Source organism: Cucurbita pepo, unplaced genomic scaffold, assembly GCF_002806865.2.
Source record: "Cucurbita pepo subsp. pepo cultivar mu-cu-16 unplaced genomic scaffold, ASM280686v2 Cp4.1_scaffold000372, whole genome shotgun sequence".
In the NCBI taxonomy this organism is placed as follows: domain Eukaryota; kingdom Viridiplantae; phylum Streptophyta; class Magnoliopsida; order Cucurbitales; family Cucurbitaceae; genus Cucurbita; species Cucurbita pepo.
In genome coordinates this window covers 1-11,066 of record NW_019646608.1, presented here as the reverse complement: position 1 = coordinate 11,066, position 11,066 = coordinate 1, and the positions used below count along the sequence as shown (strand labels likewise).

The 11,066-nt window shown below is 37.1% G+C and overlaps 2 protein-coding genes across 3 annotated transcripts; one reads left to right on the top strand and one right to left on the bottom strand.

The window, feature by feature from the left end:
- The first annotated feature begins 1,833 nt into the window (after positions 1-1,833).
- LOC111785117 (ankyrin repeat-containing protein At2g01680-like) lies at positions 1,834-5,048 on the top strand. Its single transcript, XM_023665581.1, has 3 exons — positions 1,834-2,475; positions 3,356-3,765; positions 3,943-5,048. The coding sequence occupies exons 1-3, from the start codon at positions 2,163-2,165 to the stop codon at positions 4,813-4,815; spliced, it is 1,596 nt and encodes a 531-aa protein (XP_023521349.1). The 5' UTR covers positions 1,834-2,162; the 3' UTR covers positions 4,816-5,048.
- Positions 5,049-5,297: 249 nt separating this feature from the next.
- On the bottom strand, positions 5,298-10,794 carry LOC111785118 (E3 ubiquitin protein ligase RIE1-like; the record flags this gene model as incomplete). 2 transcript variants are annotated; one of them, XM_023665582.1, is given in 5 exon segments in its annotated part: positions 5,298-5,669; positions 6,132-6,284; positions 6,395-6,527; positions 9,857-9,976; positions 10,675-10,794. In XM_023665582.1, coding segments are annotated over 5 exon segments (688 nt in total), but the record flags the coding sequence as incomplete, so codon positions are not given.
- Between the last annotated feature and the right edge of the window lie 272 nt (positions 10,795-11,066).

Below are 11,066 nucleotides of genomic sequence, written 5' to 3'. Positions count from 1 at the left end.
TTTTTTTTTTTTTTTTTTTCTTTTTAACATATATATATATATAGTAATTTGATAATGATTTGTAGCCATTTTGATCTTAGAAAACAATACTTACTATTGAGATCTTTATTATAATAATAAATGAAATAAATTATTTTATTTTATAATTATTGAAATAAAAAATAAAATAAATGATATCTATCCCAGAAAGGATTCATCAAATCATCACATGCATAACACACATTACATACAAATAATGCTAATTGCTATTCTATCATGTTACTTCACAAAATAATTCAACTTTTTCTTCTTAAACTATTACTTATTTAATTAATTAGTGCTTAAAGTTTTAGAATTTAGATTTCAAACCTTAATTTTCCATTTTCAAAAACGCGTACAGATTTGTGACATATTCAATAAAAATTTAAGACTAATCATTTTATTAAATATAAAATTAAAAAAAATGCTACACGTACATACAAAAGTGTATTATGTCGTGGGAGTGAACGAAACGATGAACGAAAGGCTACGGAGGGCGAAGGACGACGAAAAGTATGGTCAGAAAATGATTCGGAAAGAGAGAGAATGTTGAAGAAATTTCGCGAGGCTGTTAGGTAAGGAAGACGAGATCTGTGAATCCGGATTCGGCTGAATAATTGTTGGTACTGATCCATTAGCCAACTTTAAGGGACTGAATTCAAATGTACTCGAGTTTAAAGAAAACGCCGGCTAAGGCCAACCAAGTAAGTGGTCTTACCATCGGCTCGATTGGAAGACTTGTTTTATGTATGACGATACGTGTCCACTAGCCCTTGCATGTGTCATTTATGATTTATATTATATGATGATGTGACTGTATTATACAATGATGAGATTATGATATATGATGATGTGACTAGGTTATATGCTGATGTTATACGATGATGTTACATGATAACATTATATGATGATGATGCATGATAACATGACAAGGTAACAAATGAGATGATTTAATATGAGAGTATTCTATATTAAGATAATGTATATGTATTAAATGTCACGATTCATTAAGACCATGATTTTTTCAAGACACAATCCTAGTTAATGTTAATGATGATGAATTTATGAAAGTTAACGTAAACATGTTGTTACTTATAGTAATATGTGGATGGATGAGTCGATTGTGTCATAAAAATGATTTAAACATAAAAACTATAAGGATCTCATGCATTTTGTGTGTACATATACATCATGTTACTTCCTCATTTTAGATGATGAGTACGGATACCTACACTACGATGATGATGATGATCATGGCTCGTATTGTACTCGGGGGTATGCTAACCTCAAAACATTGCTACAAACAGCTAGCTCGACTACGATGGGTCCATGGGGGGTGCGAATTGCCTGGGGATCCACGCTCATGCGTGTGGATCGTGGGTAAGGAAGTACTACACATCTAATTTGTCCGGAATGGAAGCCAACCCTATGATGGTTTTAACGATACGTCCTTAGATCATGAGTTACATTTGTTTGCATTCCCTAATCTCAATACTAAGGTCACCTACTGAATATCTTTTAAAATACTCATGTCGTATGATACTTTTATTTCAGGTAAAGGTAAGACACCTTTGTGCGGCTCACGACGACATCTCAAGTAGAGACCATAACACGTGCATATGATAGTGGTTTCGATATGGTATTTTAAAGACGTTTTTTTTTTCTTTCCAAACATGATGTTTTTAATGTTTATTTGCGAGTATATTCATAGGTTAGTAGAAATCTTTATAAATATTAAATTCTAATTTTTTGTTTTCATATTTAAAATCTATATAAAATCCTTTCTTCAAGATGAAGTAAAACAGATGATAATGCGGCGCAGGGGAAGAGAACGAAGAATAATTTGAACCGAGAGCCGACAGATTCTCAGCTGTCTCTCAGCTCAATCCATTGTAATGATCTCGTAAATGTTCCTTGGCGATGAGGACGAAATTCGCGGCAGCAAACAAACAAAACAGTCTCCCCCTCCACAATTTACCACTTCTTTACTGTGTGCATAATGGGTTGCTGTACTGATCATAGCTCCATTAAATTCTTCTCTCCCAATCGAATCGCTAGGGGGAAAAAGGGGAAGCGAAGTTAAGAACTCTCTACCCCAATTTTAGTTTTCGAGTTCTTGGTGGGTTCTGAAGATTAAGGGTTGGATGATGGAATCCAAGGCTCTGCGATTCATCACCCATCAATCGTTCTTCTCCGTCGTTCGATCTGGGGACCTCGAGGCCATCAAACGGGTTTTGGATAAGCTTGCCGGAGATGAACAGGCCGAGGGTTCTTGGATCACCGATCTGATGGCGATGCAGAACGATGCTGGGGAGACGGCTCTGTACATGGCGGCTGAGAATAATCTTGAGGAGGTTTTTAGCTATTTGCTTCAATTTTCGACTGTCCAGATCCTGAAGATTAGGTCCAAATCTGATTTGCACCCTTTTCATGTTGCTGCTAAGCGTGGCCATCTAGGTATTTTTGCTATCAAATTTTTGTTTCACTTTGACTTAATTTCTCTCTTCTTACTGTTTTGTTTCCAATTGGGTTTTGAGAAATTGGTTGATTTTTCGTCTTTCTGTGGATCTTGACTTGATGAATTCAGATAGTAATTTGCTATCACTGTTGCCAATCATTGACTGATGACTGCTCTGGGAAAGCTTTTTCTAATTTTAGTTTGAAGTGCTAAAAGTCATACATGGTTGAAGAGCTTCGAAGTTCGAACCATTCACCAGATTGAGAAACCATGTACTTCTGCTTTACTTGCTTTTTTAGTGAAATATGAATACAATTTCTTTAGAGAGCTAAATCCTAATATGGTCTCTGAAGCAGTCTAAGTATATTTAGAGCCTCAGACAACTGACATGGTACAAAACACAAGAACACAAGAACACAAGAACACAAGAACATGCCTAAAAAGGAATTTCAGGGATCAATTTTTTAGTTCCTTTTTGGTTGGTGCTTCTATTTTTCTGAAAAAGTTCTGCAGAACCGAAGTTACCATAATTTCTCCCTTCCCTTTTTAGACCATTATGAGTTTTGCTTCTCATTTGGGTTTTATTCAATTATCTGAGAAAAAGAAGTCTAAATTTCACCTTACTGCAATTTTTTCATTCGTTTAGCTTATTGATCTTTCATGATCTTGCTTTAGTTCTGAGTGTTTATTGTGATTGAATTCAGGATGATCTGAAAGGTTAAGGATTTAGGCTATGTTCTTCCTCTTTTGTTGATTATTAGAGATAGTCATGTAGGCTCATTTTGTTGATTAATTGTCCATCAAAAGTCGAAAAGGTTTACCTCCTACTGATATATCTTGCTTTAAATATCTGGGGAGTTAAACGTTCACTTGTTTCAGGTATTGTAAAAGAGCTTTTGGGCATTTGGCCAGAGCTTTGCCGGTCATGTGACTCCTCAAATACAAGCCCTCTCTATTCAGCTGCTGTACAGGACCATTTGGAAGTAGTTAATGCTATCTTAGATGCCGATGTCGGTACAGTGAGAATCGTAAGAAAGAATGGAAAGACAGCTCTGCATAATGTAGCTAGGTACGGTCTCCTTCGAATTGTTAAAACGCTTATTGATCGTGATCCTGGAATAGTTGCAATTAAGGATAAGAAGTCCCAGACTGCACTTCACATGGCTGTGAAAGGTCAGAGCACTGCAGCAGTCGAGGAGCTATTGCACGGCGATGCGTCTATATTGAACGAACGAGACAGGATGGGAAATACTGCCTTGCATATAGCAACTAGAAAGTGTCGGTCAGAGGTATAACATAAGTAGCTCTGAAATTAGATTGATATATTAGAAGTAGCTTACATAGAGCCTTCACAACACAGTTAATTTATCTATTTATTGTGAATCCCTTGTGTGATTCAATTTACTGCTGAAACCATGAGTTGTTTTGTTGCTGATTCATGCCTGCCTTCGTTTGTTGTTTTTCAGATTGTAAGCCTTTTGCTGAGCTTTACATCGCTCGATGTTAATGCGATCAATAGTCAACACGAAACCGCTATGGACTTGGCTGACAAACTGCAATACAGTGAGTTTTCACTGGAGATTAAAGAAGCATTGGCTGAAGCTGGTGCCAAATATGCTAGGCATGTTGGCCAAGTTGATGAAGCAATGGAGCTCAAACGGACAGTCAGTGACATAAAGCACGAGGTTCACTCGCAACTTATCCAAAACGAAAAGACACGTCGGAGAGTTTCTGGCATTGTCAAAGAACTTAAGAAGCTCCACAGAGAGGCTGTTCAGAATACCACAAATTCCATCACAGTTGTGGCTGTTCTTTTTGCATCCATTGCATTCCTGGCCATCTTCAACTTGCCGGGTCAGTATATACAGAAAGGAAAAGACGTCGGGAAGGCGAATATAGCCGATAATATGGGATTCCAAGTATTTTGCCTTCTGAACACTATATCTCTGTTCATATCTTTAGCTGTTGTTGTGGTTCAAATTACATTGGTAGCATGGGACACAACGGCTCAAAAGCAGGTTGTATCAGTTGTAAACAAGCTAATGTGGGCTGCTTGTGCTTGCACCTCTGGGGCTTTCATATCGATTGCTTATGTTGTCGTAGGGCATGAAACATGGATGGCTCTCGCCATCACTCTTGTCGGAGTTCCAATTCTTGTTGCAACTCTTGCAAGCATGTGCTACCTGGTTTTTCGACAACATTTTGGAATCTTTTGCAGTGACTCTCAAAGACGAATCAGACGGGCAAGTGGAGGCAAGTCATTCTCGTGGCCTCACTCGGTTAACATATCTGATGACGATGACTATAACTCTGACCTCGAGAAGATATATGCCTTGTAGAACCCTTTCGGCAGTTTCGAGCCCGGAATGACGGTTTTCCTGGACATAGTTATATAAATATATGATAATGTAGATCAGGAGGGCGACGTCCTCGTGCTCGGTAGGACTCGTTTTGTGATAGAAGAGTAAATTTGATTGTATATTCTGTATTTATTAGGAAAGCGCAGGAGTTGGAACACTTGGTTCAGTGTATTTTCATCCTTACCTTTGAATTTTCTTCGCTTTCTTTTAAATCTTCTACTAAAACATCAATTCACTGAAATATTTCAAAAACATCAGAAACTCTTAACCTTTTTTTTTAATAACATGTAAATTATTACGAATTAAAATGCATAAAGACCTGAAATTTCAATGTGTGAACTACCTTTTATAATTCAAGGTGTCGATTCTAATATTCAAAGTCTATGAAGCTCAATGCATAATAGGGAATCAATTGAAAAGGGTACCCAGATGTTAGGCTTGATCATATATTCAGCCAATAATAAATGGGAAGAGAATGATAGAAGTTGAATCATAAATTTTAAACTCATAATCTGAACACATTGACTAAAAAGATATTCATAATTGTTGCTACAGATCACATCAGTTGACTGATTACATACAACAGAGATCAACCAGGATGAACTGATCTATATGTAGATACAAGGATGGCAAACATACCAGGAACTCGTTGCATCGTTTCATCTACAGCGTTACACGGGTTCACAGTTTTTTAATATGTTATACTTGCACAGAGGGCAGGTTGCATTCATCTTCAGCCATTTTGTGCTACACGCGTAATGAAAATGGTGATTACAGGGAAGAGCATGAAGCTCGACTCCGTCCTCGTATGAACTAAGACATATACAACACTCCTGAAAGGAAGAGCACAAAGATTATGCATAAACATTGAGTTTTTAGATGAAATTGGTTCAAGAAAGAAGAGAAAGATCATGATGGTTATCTAATTGAATACTTCCTAGTAACAACCCAAGCCCGCCGCTTGCAGATATTTCTTCTTTGGACTTTTCCTTCTAGGCTTCCCCTCAAGGTTTTTTACAACATGTTTACTAGGGAGAGGTTTCCATACCCTTACGAGGAATGCTTCGTTCCCCTTTCCAACTAATGTGGGATCTCACACTTTCTTGCGTTAAATTATAAATTCAGTCCCTACTCTGTTCCCAAACTGTAGTGACCTTTAGATTTCCTTCTACCTACCGTACACACATTATCTATTTAGTTCTATCTCTATATGTACACATTAGATGTATGATACGGAAGAAGTGTGACTAACAGGAACACAAACTTATAAAGAACGATAAAACAATTAACTTTACCGCATCCTCTCGTAATAGAACATGTTCAGTCGTCAAGTATCGGCTGCTTGTTTCTATTGGAACCATCAACCCGTCCCCGGGAGAAGGATTGTTGGATACTTGATATCTATACTTAGAAAGAGTACTTAAATCTGCCTCAGTTGCACCTTCCTGCTGAGATTCATGTGAAGGGAAAAAGGAAAGAAAGAAGTTAGCAGGTTTCATGTGCCTTCATTCTGCCTAACATCTCTTTAGCAACCATGAAAACCGGGATTTCCTCTTACCTGGCCTGCAACAGCATAAAGAATAGCTATAATGCAAGGCAAGCAGCAACAGAGAGCTATTCCAATCAAACATGCCAAAACAACACAAAAGATGGCAAAGAACACATCAAATGCCAGAAATACGACAGCCAGCCTGCAAGAACTCAGAATTAGAAACCATGAAAGTCTTTAATTTGAATTTGGAACAGATAAATGATATACAAAAATCTGCATGCCCCCTCCCAACCAAATAATACTAATAAAAGCACTTCAAATTTGATTGGATCCCTTCTGTTTTTTAAAAAGAACCAGGATATGAAGGTTCCAAATCCTTGTATTATGCTCATCATCTACATCTACCCCGATGAAAAGAAGTTCTATTAAAAGATTCGGTTTAAAACTTACATACTAGCTCTAACAACCAGTCGACGGCTAGTTGGACTAAAGCTAATAATTACTTGTAAGAGCCTAATAACAAGCTTGAAACAAATCAAGAGTAACGGCTACCAAAGCCTAATCTGAAAAACAGAACAAAATGAAGGAACATAGCAATCCAACATAAAAAACACAGGGTTTTCCCATGATTATTCCAACAAGTAGCTGCCCTACATCATTAAGTTTTATCCAGAGGTTACCATCAAACACTCCAAGCTTGAATCACCAGATTCATGACTGGGGTAGTTCCTTCATTTTAAAACAGAGGAAAAAAAAAAAAAAACCCGGAACTTCCTTTATGCTCATTACAGGGGTTTTTTTTAGAAAGAAACAATTTCAATGTTAAATGAAATAAAGGAAGCTTATAAAAACTCCAAACATCAATAGATGATTACAAAAACGTTCTCCAATGGGAAATTGAAGTTGAAATCCTATAGTCACAAAAAGGGTGTTTATTCTTGCAAAAATACAAAGAATGAAAACGAATCAAATCCAAGAAACTACCAAAAGATGAGAAAGAGAACCTAAAGATTCTCCCATTTCTTTCACACCATTATATACCAAAAGAAAACTCGATTAATAGCAAGCCAAACAATCTTTTTGACAACATGAAAAGGATGTCCCACGAAAACCAAATCCAAGAGCTCTGAATGGTGTTTGGTAAGCCCATGGACCATCCAAAAGCATCAAGCAAAGTTGCACAAAATTGTGAAGAAAAAAGGCAATGAACGAATGGATGACAAGAAAATTCTGAACTGGAACAACACATAACATAATAGGATGTTGTGATAAGACAAAATGAAGCATCCTCCTTTGTAAACGATCAGCTTTATTGATAGTACCATGACTAAGCTCCCATAGGAAAATTTTAATTTTCTTAGGATAAACATCTATCCAAACCACCGAGTAAAGGTGGTTCGATTTAGGGCTAATGTCATGCACTAGATCACTCATGATAGACTTTACAGTGACAATTTTTGAAGAGGTAAGTGGCCAAACCCAAGAATCATTAACAGGTTGTAAGGTAATGACCAATAGACGATTGGAGAGATAAGCCAATTCAATAACCTCCGAATCAGTAGGATTGCGTTGAAGCCCCAAATCCCAAGCGGCATTTGAACTATTCCATAATTGAGCTACTGTAGCATGAGGCCTATTTGTTAACCAAAAAAGTTTAGGAAAAGCCATAGCAATCTTCCAACAAATTAGCCAAGAATCATGCCAAAAAGCAGTGTGAATACCATTTCCAATACATCTCTGGACGCGATTGCCAATAAGGTCAAAAGTAGAAGAAATAGCACACCACGGTTATTTAAAACAATCCCTCATAACAGCCTTAGGTCACAAACCAATATCCTTTGATTGATAGAATTTACCAACAATGATATAGTGACAAAGTGAATCTTTTTCATCCAGAAACCTCCAAATCCATTTCCATAATGGAGACAAATTTTGAACCTGAAAAATGACCAATACCTAACTTCCTTGAAAGTTGAGGGAGCAGTCTCTTCTCCTAATTAATGTTATGCATTCCACCATCTCCTCTAGAACCTTCCCAAAAAAAGCCTCTAAGCAGCTTGTCCAGAGTTTTAGCAACCTTAGATGGTAATTTGAATAAAGAAGGGTAATAAGTAGGCACATTAGAAAGAGTGGCATGAATAAGGGTATGGAGACCACCTTTCGAAATGAAGGCATATTTCCAACTATGTAACTTATGATGAATTTTTTCAAATACAGGCTGCCAAAAAAGGAAAGTCTTCGCATTACCACCCAACGGAACACCAAGATAAGTAGAAGGAGAAGACCCATGTCTACATCCAAACATTGTCGTCAACCAATCCAATTCAATCATTTCGATGAACCCTCAAAATTTTACATTTTCGAAACAAAAACCAAGAATTATAGAGTATCATCATCTTAAAGTTGTTAATCGAACAAGAGATTTACCAACCAAATAAGTCAAAATTCTTCCCGAACCAGCATCATGTGATGACATGTGACCGAGACAATCAGAAACCAAAATGAAAAGAAAGGAGAAAGAGGATCCTATTGTCTAATACCCCATGTCAGAATGATTTTACCTTTAAGTAGCCCATTAATAATAATAAAAAACCTGACAATAGAGATACAACCGTTTCCTCCATCTGTGCCCAAAACCTTTTGCCAGTAAAATCACATCCAGAAAATCCCAATCTACTTTATCAAAAGCTTTCTCCAAATCTAGTTTAAGGACAACACCTTCCTTATGAGATAAATTCCAAACATCAATTACTTCATTTGCAATCAGATAAGCATACAGAATTGGTCTATTTGCTGCCAAAGCCATTTGATTTTCAGCAACGGAAGAAGGAAGGACATGTTTGCTCATTACTGATTCCATGTCAGAAATTTTATTAGCTTATTAATTAAAAGAGCTTTTGAGGGAGGGACTAACTAAAAGTATAATTAACAATTAGGGGAACTATTATTACATTTTATAACATAACCAAATGAAAACAATAGTCAAGACTACGGGATAAGAAGTGCTATCCCCCCAAAGGAAGAGTGGAATTCATTGGCCACTTCAAAATTGTAAAAATCACATAAAAGCTAGTTAGTTAAAGGGTGCAAGCTGAAACTTAAAAAGCCATTGACACTATCTGAAAATGAGTCAGTAATGTCGACCTGAACAATACTTATTAGGCATTTTGAATTGCTAAAGTGAAAAGCTGAAAATTAGTCTGAGAAGGTTGACTTGAATAAATTTCATCAGTCCTTATGGGCCAAAAATCAACCTGCTTACCACCCCCAGGTTAATTTTGAAGGAATTTAAGACATTTGAGAATGAAGGAAACTGAACATCAAATGCCATCTAGAAAATGATTCATGAAATGACTAGAATAATCAGAGCTTCAATGATGGAGGGGGAAGAACAGGAAAATGTTGACAGATTTCCTTCAATGTGAAACACATTACAAGCAATCAAAAGAAAAAAAAAATACATTTTTCCTTTATAATAAAAACATAAGAAGGATATGCAGCCAGCACCACGACGGTTCAAAATCATACCAGTATAAAGATGGAGCATTCTGCAGGAGGAGGTTACCACCAGCCATGACCCAATAAAAGCCAAGCAACCACCAAAGTAACGATACCAAGGTGTTCACGGTCTCACATCTTCTGGCAACACTGCACATCCATACCACCAAGTCAATGACATGCTACCAACTTAAAAATCATCAAATCAGTAATTTATAACTGAAGCAAGATACGATAACAAATTCAATTGAAGATGGGACCATAAATAGGTGTTGGAAAGAATTGAAGGTGAAAGTAAAACAGAAAATTGCAGAAAGGGTCTAATTCAATTTTTAGTTATGGAAAGGGAAGAAGATAATTAATGCTATATTTGTGAACTAATCAAAGTATGTAATGGATTTTTCTTAATCTAAAGAAAAAGGGATTTGGTTGATTTCTCGTTACCCTTCTTCCTTTGCTCGATCTAATGAAAATTTCTCCAGTCTCTTATCCTATCTATATATAACCCCTGCACTATCTTTTCTGAATTCATAAATCACTGTACTTTATCCTTGAATTTAACTGTTCTGTTCATATTAATAGAAAAGCACGCAGAAGCGGCAAATATTTATGATTCCAAAAAGAATGCAGGGTTAAACATTTAAGAAGCCAGAAATGAACACAAAATTGCCTGGTCATCCATACAATGAACACAAAATTAAAGTCAGAAAAGCCATTTTGATAAGCAAATGAAAAAATTCTATCAAATAGAGGTCAAACCCATATCGAATTTCAGCAAATAGAACCAAAGTTCGGACTCAAGACCATCACAACTTGATCTTAGCAGAGAGGACTGAAATTTTACTCACCCGGACAGACTCCTCGGGCTACCATCTTCGTCATTGCTTTCATTAGAAAAATATCCGTCAATATCAGGTTGCGGGTGTTGCGGCGTCTCCATATCCATAGCCCTCCTCGCATTCCTCCTTCTAAACTCTAACCACACAAGCACAGAGTGCACCAAACACTGAGCCACATAAACTAAAATCCAAAGCCGAATTGGCGTATTGGGTTTTTCATCGACCGAGTGAATAAGCACACCCAACGAAACGAAAACGAAAGCCAAATTCCACGCAATGTCAACCGCCACAACCGGCTTGGAGTAGCCCCAATCGATGCGGCGCTCTTCAAGTTCACGTGCCGCCGTCTCTCGTACTACCATAGAAGTTCCACGGCGGCCAGTGGCACGGCCCAAGAGAAC